The sequence below is a fragment of the Nyctibius grandis genome, chromosome 21 (genome assembly GCF_013368605.1).
Source record: "Nyctibius grandis isolate bNycGra1 chromosome 21, bNycGra1.pri, whole genome shotgun sequence".
NCBI lineage: Eukaryota > Metazoa > Chordata > Aves > Nyctibiiformes > Nyctibiidae > Nyctibius > Nyctibius grandis.
In genome coordinates, this window is record NC_090678.1 from 4,815,813 (window position 1) to 4,834,443 (window position 18,631).

At 49.9% G+C, this 18,631-nt stretch overlaps 1 protein-coding gene across 1 annotated transcript in view; it reads left to right on the forward strand.

The window, feature by feature from the left end:
- Positions 1-18,631, forward strand: part of PAPPA2 (pappalysin 2) — a 93,584-nt gene that overhangs the window by 10,953 nt on the left and 64,000 nt on the right. The window contains exon 3 of the mRNA XM_068416771.1: positions 18,044-18,189. Coding sequence (XP_068272872.1) covers positions 18,044-18,189 — 146 coding nt within the window. The remainder of the gene's footprint in view (positions 1-18,043; positions 18,190-18,631) is intronic.

An 18,631-nucleotide genomic window follows, 5' to 3' on the forward strand; every position in this document is an offset into this window, starting at 1 on the left:
AGCGTTGCTGTGCACAACGCCAGGCCACCAAGCCATGTTGCCGAGTCCTTCCTTCACCTCCTGTAGCAGCGCATGGGACAAGACAAGTCCCTCTGTGCTCTGAGCCAGCTGGGCCACCACCCGTGTGTAAAACCCACCGGTGGGACCGCGTGCTTGTGGCTGGAGGGAGACTTGAGCTAGAGCTCAGGTGAACAGCTGAGTGTGAACATCCCTGCAAGGCACCACAACAGGAGCCATAGGGAGCAAGGCAGGGACTTCTCATTCACCCTGACCCACCATACGAAGAACAAGGGGACAGGCAATGGCAGGAGAGCTGCTTGCTGTCATCCTTCACCCCGTCTCATCCTGATTTAGAGCGTTTTCCAGGAGCTGCTGGCAGTGCAATGCCAGGGTCTGGAGTAAAGTTTGCCTTGATTTGCTGCAGACACTGCATCTTCTTGCAGTGCCTGAGTGCTGTTGTAATTGGTGCTCTTGGAAGGAAAGCAGTAACAGCTCATTAACAGCAATTAACACTCAGTAAGGGTCCCCCTCGGGCAGTTACTCAAGGAGAGTCTGGTGTGTGACGCAGCTAATGTGAAAAGAAAAACGGGAGGGGAGTCTGGAGAGCAAAGCAGATAAGGGCAGAGCTGCTGGGCCTTTCCTCTCACTGCCCAAAGTAAATAACCAAAAAATAACCAAAATAACCAGAAACAACCGAAGTGACAAAAGGAGGTGAAAAATGACAAGGCATCTCCAGGCTCTTGGTGGCCTCCCCTGGGATGACCACAGCTGTGATGTTAAAGTGTACCTGATTAACAGGACGCTTGATGGGTTTTAATGCAAGCTTAGCTGGCCTCGTGTCCTAAGGGAAGGATGCTTAATTGGGTAAGGCTGCTTGGGAGCCTCCGGCAGTTTAAGCACTGCCTTCAAAAACGGATCCAGGTTAACCTCACTGAAAGTCTCTCGTGGACAAGCCCCTGAGGAGGAACGAATCACTCTGAGCTTTTCTCTGGCGCTTGAGCAGCCCACTGTCAGGAGATGTTCAGCTGAATGGGGTTGGACTGATAGCAAAAAAGGTGTGAAATTGAGAGCAGGTGAGGCAAGGATGGCATCTTGGGGCAACAGCTGACCTGCCCAGACAGATGGTAAGACAACCTTTAAATTAGCTGCTCACTTCCCCTCTGCCTTCCCTTACTATAGGAACCCTTAGCAGATCTTTCTCACAGTGAAAGAGGGCAGGTACGTGCAATGTTATTTCAATATTAATTCAAAGTTAATTCAAAATTATAAGCCTTGGGAAGAACCTGAGGTCACCAACACTATTGCAGAGCACAGATTCAGCTGGAGATTGTAGGTGTCTGCAGCCACCTTCATTTGCTGCTTGTGGTGGCCAGTCACTTGAAGCACAGGTGGAGACTGTGTATTATCTGCAAACTATTGAACTTGCTGTCTGTGAAGTGTGGAGTGGGAGAGACTATTTGCTTGCCTGATGTTCCCATGAGGAGAGCATGGTTAGGAAGTACCCCTGCTCAGGACCTGAGCCCTGGCTGCTTTTTAGCTCCCTCTGACACCTCTGGGAGTCCTACTAGCATGCACCCAAATATTGGCCTGGTGTTCCCAAAGGACCACACCTCAAATGCTGGACTCAAGTCTTGGGGCTTGTAAGTGTGGTGGTTAGGAGATGGGTGCTTTGGGGACCCCAAAGGTGGCAGTGGTGGGTTCACTGGCTTCTGAGCTTATTGCTGCTCCTCTGTAGTAGACCTGCTGGGACTGGGGAGGTGCAGTAATAAACAGGGCTTTTTGCTGGAGCATCGTGGTTCTTGGTAGATGCTTTAAAGTTTCATGAGAGTGCCTGGATTTGAGCTCATAAAAAATTTATTCTTTCCTTGTAGGAAAGCCCACTCTCTCTGAGCTTTCCCATTGATTACTGATTTCAAAACTGGGAAAGACAGAAGGGATTGTTCTTGGTAGAACCCATTACATCAGGCAGGCAGGATGTCTACCAAGCTGCTTACTCGTGATCAGACTTGGAGGCTATATCCATGTGAACGTTCCTCTGGGTGACTTAGCTTGCCCAGAGCCCTAGCTTCGGGGCGAAGACCCCAAATTTGCTTTGGACCTTCTCAAAGCACTTTGGAGAGTGTTTGGCGTGTTGCTACTCTGTAGTAAGTATCTGGTGTGTTGTGCCAAAGGTGAGCCCAACAGTGGGGTTTTGCCCCTAGTAGGGAGCACTCGGGGTGGTGAGGTAATGCATGCACTGGGGGCTTGGTGTGACTTAGTGGGCTCTGCAGCGTGTTTACATTTATGCCACTGGGGAACTGCATGCCTTGGCCTCTGGCTGCTGCCTTTGCTGTCCCTGAAAGATGTAGTTTGTTTGCTTATTCTTCCTATTTCTTCTTTCTGGTTCCTTGCTCGCTGCAAAGGCTGCTCCTTTCCTTCCATGTGATGCACTGGTCTGTCCTTGTGTATCTCCCAAACTATATCATAAATGAGGCTACATGTTGGGCACCCCAAAGCTCTCTTTGGGGCTTTTGTTCTCATAAAGATGTGAGAGAGGGAGGTTATAACCTCTCCAGCATGGGCTGATAGAGAAAAGGAAAGGGTAGCTGTGGGCTGTAACCTCAAATGATGAGAGGTCCATGAGGAGAAGGTTGGGAGTGGCAGAGGAGGTGGTGATGGGGGCTCCAGCATGGAGGCACGCTCTCTAAGGCACATGTAGCCAGACTAGGGTCTGACGCAGCCCTTCCAACATGGCATCAGGCCAGTGGGACTGTAGGAGTTACTTCTTTCCAGGGGGGAGGTGGCACCAAGGTGCAGCTGTCCAAGGGACTGTGTGAGGTCTTGGGGACGCTGGTCAAAAGCTGAGGGCTCCATATCACAGTGGCTCCTGGTGGGACCAGAGCTCTGTTGTGTTACCCCAGGGAGCAGAGGAGCACGAGGGTGTAGAGGTGTCCAGGTCCAAGGGCTGGTTCCCCAACCCCTGGCTTCGGCACTAGCCAAAGCAGCACATTGCTGACGTGCCCAAATCTTCTTCCATGCGTTGTGGGGTGCTAAAATTAGGAAATAAGGAGTGCATTAGTGTAGATTTTTCCTTCCCAAGCTGGAAGGCTTGGGGGTTAATTTCCAAAAAGCCTTGGCTGAAGGGCGAGTCTCACTCGCTCCCATGAGCCTTCCTGCGAGCGTGGAGCTGCCAGGCAGCACGTTCCTCGAGGAACCTGCCAGGCCCCCCCCGGGGGTGGCTGTATCCCCACAGGAGGGGGAGAACACGCTCCGCATGTGAGCGAGGGGAGAGGACCCCTGCCCCTGCTGTAGGCAGCCTGGGTGCTTTCGGGGAAAACAGCTGTCCCAGATGTGAGCTATTGTTCTAGCACACACCACTGTCCCAGGGGCTGGCTTACAGGGGGCTGATTGTATCGGGATGGCAATTGTGAAGGAACAGCGTGTGTCTGAGGGCTGGGGGGGGGTGTCACTCTTTGTCCTGATGTTCAGACTTCCCCAGGGCTCCTCCTTGTCTGACTGTACCCTTGCCCATGGACAGAGGACCCCAGCCAAGACCCTGGCCAGGCTAGTGAGACCCCAGGAACCCAAAAGGGCAGGAGCTCAGCAGCCATCCGGTGGGACCCCGTCAGCTCGGCGTTGAAGGGGTTTCTGGGATGATTGATCCCGTGTTCGGGTTGGCAGGCTGAGCCACGGCCATCGGAGTCGTTAAGCGAACATACTGCTTCTGGTTTTCCTTGGAAAACCGTTATTTAGGAACTCAAATTTCCCCTTTGCAAAGGGTGATGGGGCGAGAGGGAGCGGGTCTGGTGGAGCCCAAACCCACCGAGATGGCACGAGGCAGAGGACTTTCATAGAATCACAGACTGGTTTGGGTTAGGAGGAACCTTAAAGACCATCCAGTTCCAACCCCCCTGCCACAGGCAGGGACACCTTCCACCAAACCAGGTTGCTCCAAGCCCCATCCAACCTGGCCTTGAACACTGCCAGGGAGGGGGCAGCCACAGCTTCTCTGATGCTGAGCCTTGGTGACTGTCTCCTGCCAAGGGCTGCGCTGGGGACCAGAGGCAGCCTCGGGTTTTTTTTTTTTTTTGTTTGTGGTTAACATATGATTGTTACATTACAAAACTTCCCCAGTAAATTATCTCCTGTCCTTTTTATATCCACGAGGAAGGCATTTTTAGAATGCTGGCTTGCGTGTGCCGCGCTCCGGCTGGGACACCCAATCGCCTGGACCTAAAAATAAGATGGAGGCTTGGGACTTGGTTTTTCCCTTTAAAACAAAAATAAAAATATATCTATAAAAAGCAGGGGGAGATGTTTGGCTTGAGTAGATGTCTTTTCCTCTTTGTCTCAATCCTTTGCCTGACTAATATCAAGGCTGCAAGTTTTTGCCCTTTGGGGAGAACTTTAGGGTGAATGTAGCCAAGTTTTGGATCTTTTAGTAAGACTGGATGTCACCGTCATGGTGAATAGTGCCTGAGAGGGGTTTATTGACCACAGGGCTGTGTGGTGCCCCTTGCAGAGGAACTAGGAGCTGCTTAGCTTAGTGCCCCTGGGAGCTTCATCCCTGCTCAGCAGATTCATCCACTGTTGTCAGCCCTGTAAAAGGGTCCTTCTGCCAGTACCGGTGAGCTTTCAGTCTGAACAGATGAGGCAGGCTAGAGACTGGAAGGGTGGCACCCTGGTCTTCTGCCACCCTTTCATTGACTCCTGCTACAAGGCCATGCTGCCTCACTGATGGGTGGGCATGTGCATGGCAGCTGCTGTGGGCTCATCTGAGCATCATCAAAAATCTTTCCCCCGCCTTGCAGTGTCTGTGTTCCCTTTTCTGCTGCCCGACTAGTCAGGGAGGCTGGATGAAGAAGAGAGACTGACCCTTGCTTGTCACCTGGTGGTCACCAGAACAGTTTTTGGAGAGCTATGTGCTCTGCTTCCCCCTCCCGTGCAGAAACCAGTTTGAGGTCTGGCCCCTTGGCACCAGCCATGCCTTCTTTCAGGAGGGGACCAAGCTGCCTCCCTGTTAGTCCTTGTTTCTCTCCAGCATTGACTGGTCCTAGCACAGAGCTCCACGCATACTATCTCCTGAGACCTGGTGATGAAGATGCTGCTGGTGGTGAGTCCAGTCTCCTTGGTTGGAGACAGGCTTAAGGCAGTAGTGTGGCACATCCATTCTGGCACGTGTGCTGTAGGGTCATCTTCATCATGCTCATCCAGTCCACAGCCCTCCTTCTTTCCCACCAGCTCTCTGAGATCTACCCTATGGAGGAGGATGCTGTGGGAGGTGGCTGGGAAAGGAGGAGGCAGCTGGTGAAAAGCTGAGCACTTGCTTTCCATTGAAAAGCAGTGGGATGTGGATGCCTGACTTCTCTAAAACCCCACACAGCAAAGATCATGTCTTCTAAGATGTTTGCAAACACCTGCCTGTGCTGTGGGCAAGGGTAATCCCAGCTCTTCAGCTGGGGAAACCGAGGCACGGAAGTCTTAGACCTCTTGCTGGGGGAGACCAGGAGCATTGCACCCACCGGTGTTATCCTCTCTGCCCTCCCTCCGCAGATTGTGAACAGCGCTATAAAAACTGGCAGTGAAATTCAGGCTCCTGGGGACACTGGCTTGTTTGCAGAGACCTTAAGACCTCCCTAAACCTGGAATGTTGCTTTGTATTTTTGCTGCAGGCGAAAAGTAAAAGCTGATTTACAGATTTACTCTTGTGGGTTAGGTGGGACAGGGCTTATCTGTGCAACCTTAGACAAGTAAAAAGTGTTGTAAGTCTTGGTCCTGGCCTGGGATGTTGTTTATTTTTCTTTGGAACAAACAACCCAGGCAGAAAGTAAACCATACCTGGCTTTGTTTAGCTTGGAGCCTGCTCTAGAATAACTTGCCACTGTTGAGTTCCGCCTTGCAAAACCGCAGGGGACTGCAGACGTATTTCTCTGTTTCCCCCAGCACTTCTCTCATGTTCTGTATAACATGTCCCTGCCTGTGGCAGGGGGGTTGGAACTAGATGATCTTTAAGGTCCCTTCCAACCCAAACCATCCTGTGATTCTCGAGGGCCAGGCTTTTGGTCAGCCCTCGCACAGCCCCTGTAGACGTGTGGTAGCTTCCTGACTTGCTAGGTACACTGCTGGGTCCATGCTCTTGCAGGTGGCCAGGCACGTGTTGTGGGGGAAGGATGGTGGGTTTTCAGAGGCCACCATGGTGGTCTGAGCCTCCATCGTGCCTGCTGAGAGTGAGGGGTCAGTGCTGGGTGCAGGTGGACAGCCCAACCCGGAGGGGTCCTATCACTCAGGCGTGCAAGAGCCTTGGGGTTTGCATCCAGAGCCTGCACTTGGCCAGCAGCATTGCTTCTTCCTTGCATGCTTGTGGGGTTCAGGGGGTGGAGGTGAGTGTTGCTGCAAGCTGGTGGGACACTGTGTTATAGAGCTACTTGGGGATGGCACTGAGAGACACTTTACGAGGGTGGAAGCAGGCTGTGACCTGCAATAGTTGTCTCCTTTACTTATTCCACTGATGAAGAGGAGAAGCAACAGGCTGTGGCTCTGAACTCTAATTCCTGCTTCACTGGGTTTTTGAAGGAGAAGGTAAGGGGGAGCAGGAGGACAGATGTCTCTTTGAAATTCAGGAGTTTTCAGGTCCTTGTTTTTTGTCTGACTTATCCTACAGAGGTGACAGATACCCAGCCCTGCTGTTCTGCACGCGCGTGGCTTGGGCTTTGCTCCTTACGTTGGCTGAACCCACAGGCTGGTTTCAAAGCAGATACAAATCTTGGGCATCTGTGTTGCTGCAGGGTCATGGAAACAGGCAGCCAGGAGAGGGGAGCTGCCCCTGTGCTGGGCACAAGGTGCTGAGCCTTTGTAGACCTTGTATCACCCCTCAGTGGGGGTGATAACCCTAAATACATGCCTGAGGGGGTGTGGGAGGCCTTCAGTCAGTGCTGGCAGACACCACTAAATAAATATTGGGGTTTAGTCTTTTTTTTTGCTTCCAGGATTACTTCTTGGTAACTAGTACAGTCCTTTGGAGTTCACTCCTGTTGATATTTTTGGTACCTGTTAACCCCAGATAAACCAAGACCTCTGCCTGGGAATTTCAGTGTAGGATCACCAACTGGGAGCCTCTAGGTTGAGTTTAAACCCAGGGGTCTGAGGCATATGTGGCTTTTCGCCTCCCGGGGGCTCTTGCTGGGAGCAGCAGGGGTGCATGAAGGATGAGAGATGGTCCATGTGTCTTCTGCTCCTACCACGAGAGCAGCTGGGAGCCGAGCCGCTCTGAAAGCCTGACTCAACATCGCCGCCCAGTCTAATGAAAGACGTCGCAGTACCTTGATGGGTCTCAGATGGGTTGCGTGTTTTAGGATGATCTCACCCGTGAGGAAATGGGAAGCCTCTCTGAGGAAGAGATGGCCATGATTCACTCTGGTAGAAATAGAAAGGCCAAACAAGCAAATGGAAACTCCCTATTGACCAGGTCCCTGCAATTTAAAAAGGTTTTTACTACCTATTCCTGTATGCATTTGAAAATCATACGCATTTACTCTTACAAACTACAATCGGATGGTTTTTAAGCTATTAAGGCCCATTGGGTCAATAACCACCATTTTCAAAAATCTATTAAATACCCATTTCCGTGGAAATAGAGCTTCTACAATTGATCACGGCGACCAACACCCATTAAAACAACCCCTAAATGCTATCAACTCCCCCAAGATGTAGAGCACTAAAATGCAGATTGCCAGGACAAATTTATCCCAGGGGAAAGTTGATGGCCCATTATGCTTAAGCAACACAAGAATTGTCACATAAGCCAGGAAGTTTATGGGACTTGCATGGATTTGTGCTCCCTGAGGGGGTAAAAAGGAAGGTTCATGGGGTGGATCAGTAGTGCTAACACAAGCTCAAAGCCAGGTTCCTGTGGGAGCTTTTTGTGAAACATTTGGTTTAATCTTGTATTATCTTCCAAGTGTGCACAGGCTTTGGTTGTTTGGCAGAACCAAATGATGCTTTAGGGCTGAAGTGCTGTAAGAAATGCTGGATTTGTGGGTCTGTTCTTGGTGGCACAGGGTTTTCCATGTTCAGTTATACAGAGGTGTCACACTTCTGAGGTTGTATGAAGAAAGCTGTTGGGAAGACCTTGCAAAGAGGAGGTCCTTGTCTCTCTGCCCTGGGAAGGAAGCCCTTTGGGGCTGCTGGTGTTGTGGTGGACTCTAAAGCAGGCTGTGGGGCTGTGAATGTGGTGGGACTGCAGGGGATCCCTGTGGGTTGCCTCTGGCTGAGAAGTAGCTCAAGAGTTAAAAGGCTGGTGACCAAGGGCTTGACGATGGAGGGGACAAGGGGTGAGAAGAGTGGGCATCCCCTACTGCAGCATTACTGGTGGCTCTTTCCATGCATGGGAGGTGAGAGCTGTGCCAGTCCTAAAACGTACTACGGAGCAGACAGACCCTGCATGTCCCTGCTGAGCGCTGGTGATGGAGGGTGATAGCTCTGGAAGGTCTACCTCAGGACATGACCCAAAGGGCTGACACCCATCAGTGTGGCTGTCGTATCCTCTGAGGACAGCCTCCAGTTTTCAGGGGGGACACTGAGGATGGGGGAAGAGCAGCACAGGAGACAGGGGTCCCAGCCCTGACTTCACCCATCTTGTCTCGGCAGAGAAACACAGGAGGGAGCTTTGCGGTCCAGCTGTCCTTTCCGATTAGGGCTTTGCCGCTTACTGTCTCTGCCAGACAGCAGCAACTCTCAGGATGTGGGCTGGCTGCTGGCGTCAGCCGAAAGCTGCTGTGCCCCCTTGGAGGAGAGGTCAGGTAGTCCCTGCCGAGCCAGAGGCCACACTTCTCTTGTTTGTCTCCCTTCATGCCTCCTTCAATCAGCTTCACCGCAGCCCTGGAAACTGAAATGCAAGTTGGACAAAATGCTGGTGCCTGTGTCCAAATGAGTGGTTCTCAAAACCTCACCTCCCCCTAAGGTGTCCTAGGGCTGGTGGTGGTACCTCAGTTATAGCCAGGAAACCTACACAGGCACGTGGAGGTGCACTGGAATTCCCAGCAGAGCCATCCCAAGAGGCCCTCAAGTAAGCTGTGGTGCCCGTCATGTGTGTGGCAGTTAGCAGCTGAGTGAGGTGCTAAACCAGCCTTGGCCGGAGGGTGTAAACATCATGAAACCAGTGTTTTTCAATGCTCCAAGTATCTGATGCACGTGATTAATCTGTGTTGAAGAAAGAGTGGTGAACATCCCTGTCCCTTCAGAGGAGCAGTGGAGAGAACTCCACAGTCCTGCAGTGCTGGTCAGAAATCCCGGGGACTGAGGCTGATGGTGCAGATGCTTTAGCATCCTCCAAGAGAAGCCTCAAATTTGGCAAAGCCTCCAGCGAGAAGCCACAAGAGGAAGCTGTAGCTGAAGACAGCATTGGAATGGGAGGTCAGAAGATCTGCTAGGGTGAGTTCACCCATTGGCACGAGTATCCTGAGGGTGCCCACCATGCTGCAAGAGCATGGCTTGCATGTCTCCTGAGGTTTATTCTCATGTATTAAACACAAGTTAGTGGGGGACCATCCTCAGTTCAACCCCCAAAACATGAGTACCAGTATGCCACGTGCAAACAGTCTTAAAACTGGTCCCTGGTCCCTGCTCCCTGCACATGAGCTGTCAACGGAGCTGTAACAAGATCCAGAGAGGAAACCAGCTTGCAGCAGAAAAGCAAGGAGTTTCTGGGCAGGCTGGTGGGGAGGAATTGATGTGGGTTTCCCAAAGTCAGGTGCCCTGGTGTGGTGCCAGAGGCAAAGATGAGTCCTTGATGCCCAACTGTTGCTTCCCAAGAGAAAGGTCAGCAAGTGCATCATGCTCTTGCTTGCGTTCACTCTGTCAGGGTCTGGAACCTGTCGGTGCAGGCAGCTGGTTAGAAATTGGGCATCCCTGGCAGTGTATTCAGAGTTCACCCAGAGAGGGCATTGCATGTCCTTCACTGACCTTCAGGTCATCACAGCTACATCAGTCCCTGTGTTTAAGCATTCCTATTATTTTTTTTTGAAGATGGGGTAGAAGGGTGAAAGTAATAATGTGGAGAGCTTTATATCTGAAAGTCTGCTGAAATTTGCAGGTGGATTTAAGGTCTGTCAGAGAGAGGACAACCAGATCAGTCTGTCTCGCTATGATCTTTGTTCGCCCCTGTAGACATCACTGCGTGTGTCGTATTAGTTGTTCTCCGGTCGTACGCCCTGTGGTCAGTCCTTCTGGATTTGGGGTGGCATTTCCCCAGGCTCCTGCTACAAATGTGTTGCATCTGCTGATTTTTTTGTTTATCTGTGAATATTTCTATTTCTGCACTTCCCCTCCTGTTTTTTTCCCTTCATTCTGTATCCCTCCATCCCACCCCTTTCAGAGCTGGGACTTACTGCCACCTCCCCAGCATTTCATCTTCCCTCCCACCCTGCCCAAAGGGCACTTCAGCCCCCATCCAACTGCTGCCACCTTTTTTTTTCCCCTCTGTCTTGAGCTCTGTTCCAGTACCATGACCCTCAATCTTGCTGTACCCCTCTGGAAGTCTAATTCAGCCTCACAATCCTGAATAAAGGTGGAGACCATACATTAATTTTGTCCAGGGATGCATTTCAGTTATGCCGAGCTTCAGCTCCACCTTCCCTGCTTAGTGGATCTGCTCCCTCCTTCTGCTGCTCCTCTTATTTCCAAAAGGGCCGTTTATTTCTTGTTTTCACTGGAGTCAATTTCAGGGAATTCCCGTTTCATCCCACTGTCCCCAGCATCTCAGATGCAGTGGTGTCTGCTGGTCACAGAATCAATGAGGTTGGAAGAGCCCTCTGGGATCATTGAGTCCAACCGTTGCCCTGACACCACCATGTCAACTAGACCATGGCACTAAGTGCCATGTCCAGTCTTTTCTTAAACACATCCAGAGATGGTGACTCTACCACCTCCCTGGGCAGCCCATTCCCATGTCTAATCACCCTCAGTCCTGTTTTTCCATTCTTGGTTCAAGACCTGCCTTTGTCCCTCCATTTAAGTTAATTTGAATCAGCTCATTATTAGTTCAGGCCAAGTTTTCTTTCTCTCTTCCATAATTTCTACACTGCTTACCAAAACCAGGTCTAAAATAGCATTGCCTTTGGCTGGTGCCGTGATGATTTAGTGAATAACTTTTTAGCAAACACTTCCAGGAATAGCTAGGCTGTGCCATTGTTAGCATAAATTATTCTTCAGCCTATCTCAGGGCAAAACGCCCTGCAGGGCTTTCTGGTCTCACAGTAATGTTATTGTCTGTCTTGCCCAAATCTGACCTCAAGAAGTTGCGTACTACTGTCTGATGTAACTGGGAGCTTGCCTGCTGTGTGCTAGTGATCCGCAGCCTTCTTGGTCCCTTTCCCCAGTAAATCTGTGTGGAAGGGTCACAGCCTCGAACCGCAACTTGTCTTTTTCATCCCGTCTGCAGCTTTGCCAGTGCAACTCTCTGACCCTGCAGCATCTGCTACTGCTTCAGTCCCGAAGCCAAATCCACCTCCCACATGGAGATTGAGGGTTACTCCTGAATCCGACAGGAGCTGCTCATGCATAAGGGAAACCCCTCATCCTGAAGGCCTTCGTGTAGGAGTGTGTTGCCCTGTGACCCTCTTTGACATCTTGATACTCAGCCACTCATGCACATTTTAAACTGTCTCTGTTCCTCAGCCTTCCCTTCACCTCTTGTACGTGTTTTGTATCTGGTTGTGTTACCAAAGCCTGTCCAGATGAGAGTTTTTGGAGGTTACTGCCTTGTCAAGATGCTGGCAATGATGTTTGTGGCATACCAGCATAGTGCTGGACTGGAGTCAGAGCTCCCAGACCATGGTCACAGGGATGCAAGTAGTCTTAACAAGTACAAAAGGACTTAAGCTTTTACCTAAAAATACAGCGTCCTCCCAGCTGCGTTAATGCCAGAAATTTCAGGGCAGGTAAACCCAGAGTGTGAGGCAGCTGCAGTTACGACAACCACCATCAGTCTAGTCTGGAGGCAGACCAAGTAACCCATCTTGGCTTGTGGGCTGGTGCTAGTGAGCTTTGTCTGCCCGTGACAGGGCAGAAGGGAGGCAAGGCTGAGCATCAGCTGGTAAATCATATGCTGGGAACAGGGATGAGGGTTCGTGTATGTAAGTAGAGACCACCTAAAGACTCACCATGGAGGAGCCCTTTGACAGGGGTGAATCAGAAGATGTTCACTTCAGCTCGCCATCTGGAGGAGCATCTTTCTTCACTGATGATATAGAGAGTGTAGAGAGTCTGCTCTCCAAAAGTATTCATGCAACTTGATTCAGCACCTGCCTTCACGGACTGAGTTGTGGCTCATGTGTTGTCAGCACACCAGAAATGTTAGTGGCAGGCTGGTGCTTGTGCCTGGGAAGTCTGAGGGATATTCCTCGTTTGTCAAGCAGAGGTTTGGGGAAAAAGGGAGCCTCCCTGCTTGGGGGGAGTAGGAAGAGGAATTTCCTTGTGGTGGGTGAAGGACATGAAAGCAGAGCCAGGAATCCCCTGCGACTTCATTAGGCTGTATGGTTAGCTGGAGCTGGCTGGGTCTCAAGTATTTTCCAGCTGTCCATGGAGGGCACTTGGACAACGTCCACCCAACCCCACTCCCACATCCCCTCTGAAAGGTCTACAGGGAAAAGACTCCTATTTTTGAATTGCAATGGAATTCCTGTGGCATTACACACTGCATCCTTTGCAGTACCCAGAGAATTCAGTTTGATTTATGGTACTGCATGGGGTACGTGCTGGCCTTGCTTTTCATTTGGATGTGCCATCTTTTGCCTTTCAGTGGTAATGACCACTTTTGTGGCCCCAAGACTTCCTGTTATGATATGGCTGTTGCTAGAATGTGCCACTCTTGCTTCTCTTCTCCCACCTTAAACCACATCAGGCTTGTGTTACAGCTTGATTATCCATTCTATTGCCCCATAGATTAGCAGATCCTCTCCTCTCTCCCACCTGTGCACCAGCAGCAGTCCTGTGGTTGCTGTCAGAAATTGCCTGGAAAAGCAGCAACAGCTCTGTCTCTCCAGAGTATGTCAGGCCTTCTCCTTTGACCAAGCCAGCCCAGAGACTGACTCACATCCATGAGTACAAAGATGCTGTCTGCCCTATGGGCTAGGACAAAATAGTCCAAGGAAAAGCATGAGAAAGGGATGTGAGAGCTCCAGGGAGGCCTGTGATCATGGGTTGAGCGTGATTTTTCAACTGATCAGAAAGGAAGCTTTGGGTCTTTAGACCTTAGTGTGATAAGGTCTAGTGCAGTAATAGTTTTCCATGCAAAGCTGTAGTCATTTGATGGCTTTCCTGTTTGATGTGATGGGGTGACACAGAAGATGGAGCAGGACTCTGAGAAGAGATGTCTGACGATAGGATGGGAAGCAATGGACACAAGTTGGAACATGAGAAAGTTGGATTAGACATTAGGAATTATTTTTACCATGAAGACTATTAAATACTGGAATAGGTTGCCAAGAGAAATTGTGAAGCCTCTGTCTTCAGAGCTGTTCAGGTCTCAGCTGGACATGGCCTTGAGCAACCTGACTCAATTAGACCTGTTTTGAACAAGGGAGTCAGACTAGAAGACCTGTGGAGGTCCTCTCCATCTGCAGTTATGAGTCTCTGATTGCACAGTTCTATGGTGACAGAGTCACTGAAGCTGCTGCACTTCATCTTCCTTTCCTTTTTTTGATAGCCTGAAATGTCACACAATGACAGCACATCATTAAGTCTCATACAGAGCCATGTGCTCCTGACCCAGCACCAGGACCTCTCAAGCATCAGTGTGGCTCCACTGTACTGCCATAGAGCAATACAAGGTCCAGGCTTCTTCCCCATCTTGCTTTCTGCCAGCCATGAGTCCCACAAGTAAACCAGTATGCAGTGTGGTACCTAAGCCTGCCTTAGAGTCAGGTTATCAGTTAGTGTCATTCAGCAGAACTTTAAGTCAACAGCATTACAGGTCAGGACCACCATGAGGGAGGCCCTGATATCTGGACTCAAATACCATCATCTCAGATGGTGTTCATGCCCATGCTCATTTCTAATAATGGCAATCCATAGCCATCCCATCCCTAATCACTCTCTACTGTTGTCTATACTCTTCTTGGAAGCTCCACTCTCCCAGGGTTGCAAATACTCACCAGGCCAAGGTGGTATTACCATGCAGCTAGCTGCTCACCAATGAGTTTTGGATGCTCTTGGAGAAATATTTGCTTTGAATCTGGAAAACCTGATGGCCCTCCCCCATCTCTCTTCTATCCTCTGCCCTGTTCTTTGGGGTTGTTTTTTTTTGTTGCTTAGCTGATAGCTGTGCCTTCATGTGTCCTTCTGGCCTTCTTTGTGTCTGTGTGTTGGCTTGCAGTGCCCACCCTGCTGTAAACACCATCTAGTTTGAAACACTCTGGTCTTGCAGGCGTTGAGAAGCTATTTGGGAAGCAGAGGAGAGGGCTGTCATTTAAGCTGTTTGTGGAGACCAAAGGCTTCTCTGCCTTCCCTCTGGGAAAATCACAGAAGTGCCGAAGAAGAGGGAGAGCATGACCTTGGCAGTAAGCAACAGGCAAAGACGCCAGTTACACACTCCTTGTCTAAGCTAAGGATGCCAAGGGGAAATGTGGATTGAGGGGAATCGGAGTTGCCCATTCTAGAGTTGTTTTGGTTTTGATCGTGTCTTTGGGGACGCCACCAGGAGGATATTTGTGCTTTCCATGCCGTAGAGGGTGAAATCAGGGTCCTTTCCTCCATCCATCTGAGCATCTCTCAGTGCTGGAACAGCTCCCCCTACCCCTGACGCAGCCCTAAACCATCCAAATCTTTCAATGGAGGAAATTACAGTTATTTATAATTAAGGGTTGACAAAAAATGTTGCTAGTGTCAAGGGAATGGCAGGCGACAGCCAGAAAAACATCATGTCTCCAGAAGAGGGGCGGCGGGAATATCCCTCTGAATAGAGCTGACGTCAGGTCTCGGAATTTGGACAGCCTGGAAGGGTTTGGGGCTATTTTTCCAAGATATCATAGGTCAGGAATCAACATTATTTTTAAGTCTGTGTTCCCCGAGCAGCGCTGGTGCGTGAAGGAGACTTTCTTTCCCCCTTCCCCCTCCTTTACGCTCTATTTCTATGAAATTGTTTCTTCTCTTCCTTCCGAGTCATGCCACAAATATGTCCTTCAGGTTTGTTTATTCTTCTCCCTATCTATTCCTCCCGGCCTGCTCCTGTCTTGGTTGGGTTGAAGGGATGGCGTCAGCGTGGCGCGTGTCTGGGATGCTCAGGCGAGACATCACAGAAAAGAGATCATGTTCTCCTAATTTGCCGTTTCCGGTTGGGAGAGTTTTCTCTCCGCAAGTTGATGTGGCTGGGGAAAGTGTTCTGGGAATGCTGCTTTGTGGTGGGAGATGTCGGGGCCTGGTGAAGACAGGCTGGTCATCTCATCTCACCATTAAATGCTGCCATGTAGTCCAGCCAAGATTTTCTAAAGCGACTGACGTTTCAGAGCTGCTTTGTTGCTGGGAAGGTGGGTGAGATGTCTCCAGCCCAGGATGGCCTATTGGGGCTGACTGGTAGGGGAGAGGTAGTCAGCAGATCCTGATTATCTGACACCTCCCAAGTCAGCAGTGGCTTCTGGAAGTCTCTGCTCTTTCAGATCCAGGGAAGTGGCTGCACTTGGGTTTACTGAGCTCTGCTCCACAGGCCATCCTGCTCTAGACTACCTCTGGAATCCTATTCCTCTATTTTTTCACTTTTTCCTCCTTCTCTTCCATTTGCTGTAGCAACCTCTCTCTTTCTAAACAGGTCTGTTGGTATAATGACTAGGGATCTTGCCATCTCAAACACATTTATACATCTCTCATTGATTTCCCTTCTCACTTCACATCTCAGACGAGAACACTCCTTTTTCCCCTTAGCCCACCCTCAGCTTTTTGTCCTTCCTTCCATAATGCAATGTGATGAGGAATGCACTAACGGACACCGCTTTTACAGAAGCTGCTCGTTCAAATATAGCTGGTGTGCCTTCATGGCTGGTCCAGCATAAAAAATGATCGCATTCCCTTCATAATTTCTCTGTGCAGCTCGAAGATGCCAATTGCTCCTGGAAGCATGGGAATAAGCGAAATGCTTTCCACCACCTTAATGTTGCTGTTGGCCTTATGCTGCAGGTTTAGTCATTCTTATGACATATTTCCACAATGGTGCATTTCCATCATCATTCCATAGTGATGTATTTGAAGCCTTTCCATAAGTTTTTTCCCTGCTTAGAATCTCTTAAATTAATGGCTTCACAGACCACTGGTCGGGGTCCTCAGATTTTGAAGACTTAGAGACAAGTCTTAGAGACCTAGGGACAATGTCTTCTAGGGCTACCTGTCCTACTGCTGTCTCAGCCCATGAGGTTAATGGCACTGATTCTGGAAATGGTAGTACTTGATTTAAAAGAGTATCTGGCATTTGCAGCACAGGCCAAGGTCCTACAATCTCACTGCTATTATTGGAATTATTATTGCTATTATTCAGTAAGATCCTGATCATTTTACACAGCTGCGGACATAAACTCCCTAAATATCGACGCTGTGACTCTTGGTGCACCAGTGAATGCAATATAGACCTCTGACCTGTGCAGAAACAACCACGCAGAAGGGAGGGTGAAACTTCTATTTCCTGACTGCTGGGTTTTTTTTTCCAAGTGCTGAGAGACATGCCACGTTGTGAGGATCATTTCGTGGACACCCAGACATACTCATGGGTGTTACTGCTCTGCTGCAATGCCTATTGCCTACCCACCTCTCCCAGCCCGTTACCTTCCCGTGCCCTTTAGAAATGGATGTCTTGGATAACCCCTTTCCAGGGTTTTTTCTGCTCCTGCAACTGTTTATTCCCAGCTCTGCAGGTGGGAGGAGAGACAGACAGCAGCGTTGTCAGGAGGCTTTCCCTACTAAACATGCCTGTCAATGGATTTGTCTCCAGAGATGTCCCTCTGTCCCCATTAAGCTTATTTTGGGAGCTCCTGTGCTTCCCTGCCCTGGCTCCTGCAGACATCCCAGACCTCCTGCCAGAGAGGATTCAGGTCATGTGCAGAGAGACAGATTCACGTGAAGGGGGCCCCACTGTTGGCTCAGTGCTGGATGGACCAAGGCAGCACTCTTCTCCAAGGTCCGTTTTGAGCAGAGCTGGAAGAGAGATTTCTTCGAGCAAATTCTGAGATACCTTTTGCTCATGCTCTTCCTCATACAATACACAGGGCTGGGGATGTGAGGTAGGGTGCTTCTTGGTGTGTTATGTGCCTGTGCTCCGCAGGGACCCCTTGTTCTTGCCATGCACTGCCACCTCTGACATACTGGTTGTCCTGAGGAAAAGAATAGTGGAGGGCCATGGTTGTGAGCTTCTCCAGACAGATTAGAGAAGCTGGAGAAGAGGCTTCTTGGCCCCAGCTGGAAAACCCTCTCTGCTCCCCAGAATAAGGTTTGATGTCCCTTCCTACCCTGACCTGTATCAGGGATGACCCCTGCAAACCTTTATTGGAACCACCTGGAGTTCTAGTTTCTTTTGTCTCCTCACATCTTGAGGAAAACTCACTTCCCCCCCTTTTCCCCCCAAATTCCACTTTTCTGATGCCAAATCCCCTTGCTTTTCCCTAGCAGGACTGACCTCTGCATTTCCTTTCTTCTCTCATTTTTTCTCCTCCCATTTTCTCTCATTTTATCCTGTTCTCTGGGATCTCTTCTGTCCTGTTTGTTGGAAAACTTTCTCTAAGAGTAAAACTCATCAACAAAGCTACTGTAATTAGCAAAACTTCTTCAGATTTGCATGACTGCCTCCCAGCCAAACCACTCACTAGCAGAACTTGCACCTTACAGAGCAGAATTAGTAGTGTCACGGGACATCTTGTTGAAACTTGCTGAATTTTGCCATGCTTTGCCAAACACTGTTGGTTTCAGAGAGTTGAGGATGGGGTCTCCAGGTCTGCTGCACCCTTTCCAGGATATCTGTGGGTGGCCCCTGCTTTTCCTCTTTGCTCTGTTGAGGTCTACGCTGACTATCTCCTCTCCCTTGTCCTTTCAGGGCGTACATGAGCGTGAAGGAGCTGAAGGAAGCACTGCAGCTGAATAGCACCCACTTCCTCAATGTTTACTTTGCCAGTTCAGTGAGGGAAGAGTTGGCTGGTGCTGCCACTTGGCCGTGGGACAAGGAAGCCCTTAGCCACCTGGGTAAGTAAGGTACCCCACTCATGGGGTCTCAGGGTTGTTGGTTTTCCTCTTTCTTGGTTGACTTGGCAAAAAGAGGCAGCCATGACTTGGCTCAACATTGAGGATGTTTAGTAAGAAGGTCATGATAATAGACTTTGGGTGTACCAATAGTTGCTGGCGTGAGGAAAGGAGCTGCCTGTTCACCACGTCCATGTGGATAATATGGTGTAGTTACACCCCAGCAAGGGACTTACAGGTTGTTATGAGAAACTTTTAATGGTGGAGACAGTGAGCTTGGGCAGAGTTTCAGGTTCACCATCAGCGCAGGCTCTGGAGAGGCGTTTAGACTCGCATTTGGCTTATCTGGGACCTTCCAGGTCTATCTTCCAGGATTCTGGAAACAGCAAACTTCACTTTGCAGCACATAATTGTAAACAGGTAAACCAGGAGTATGAGGGATTTC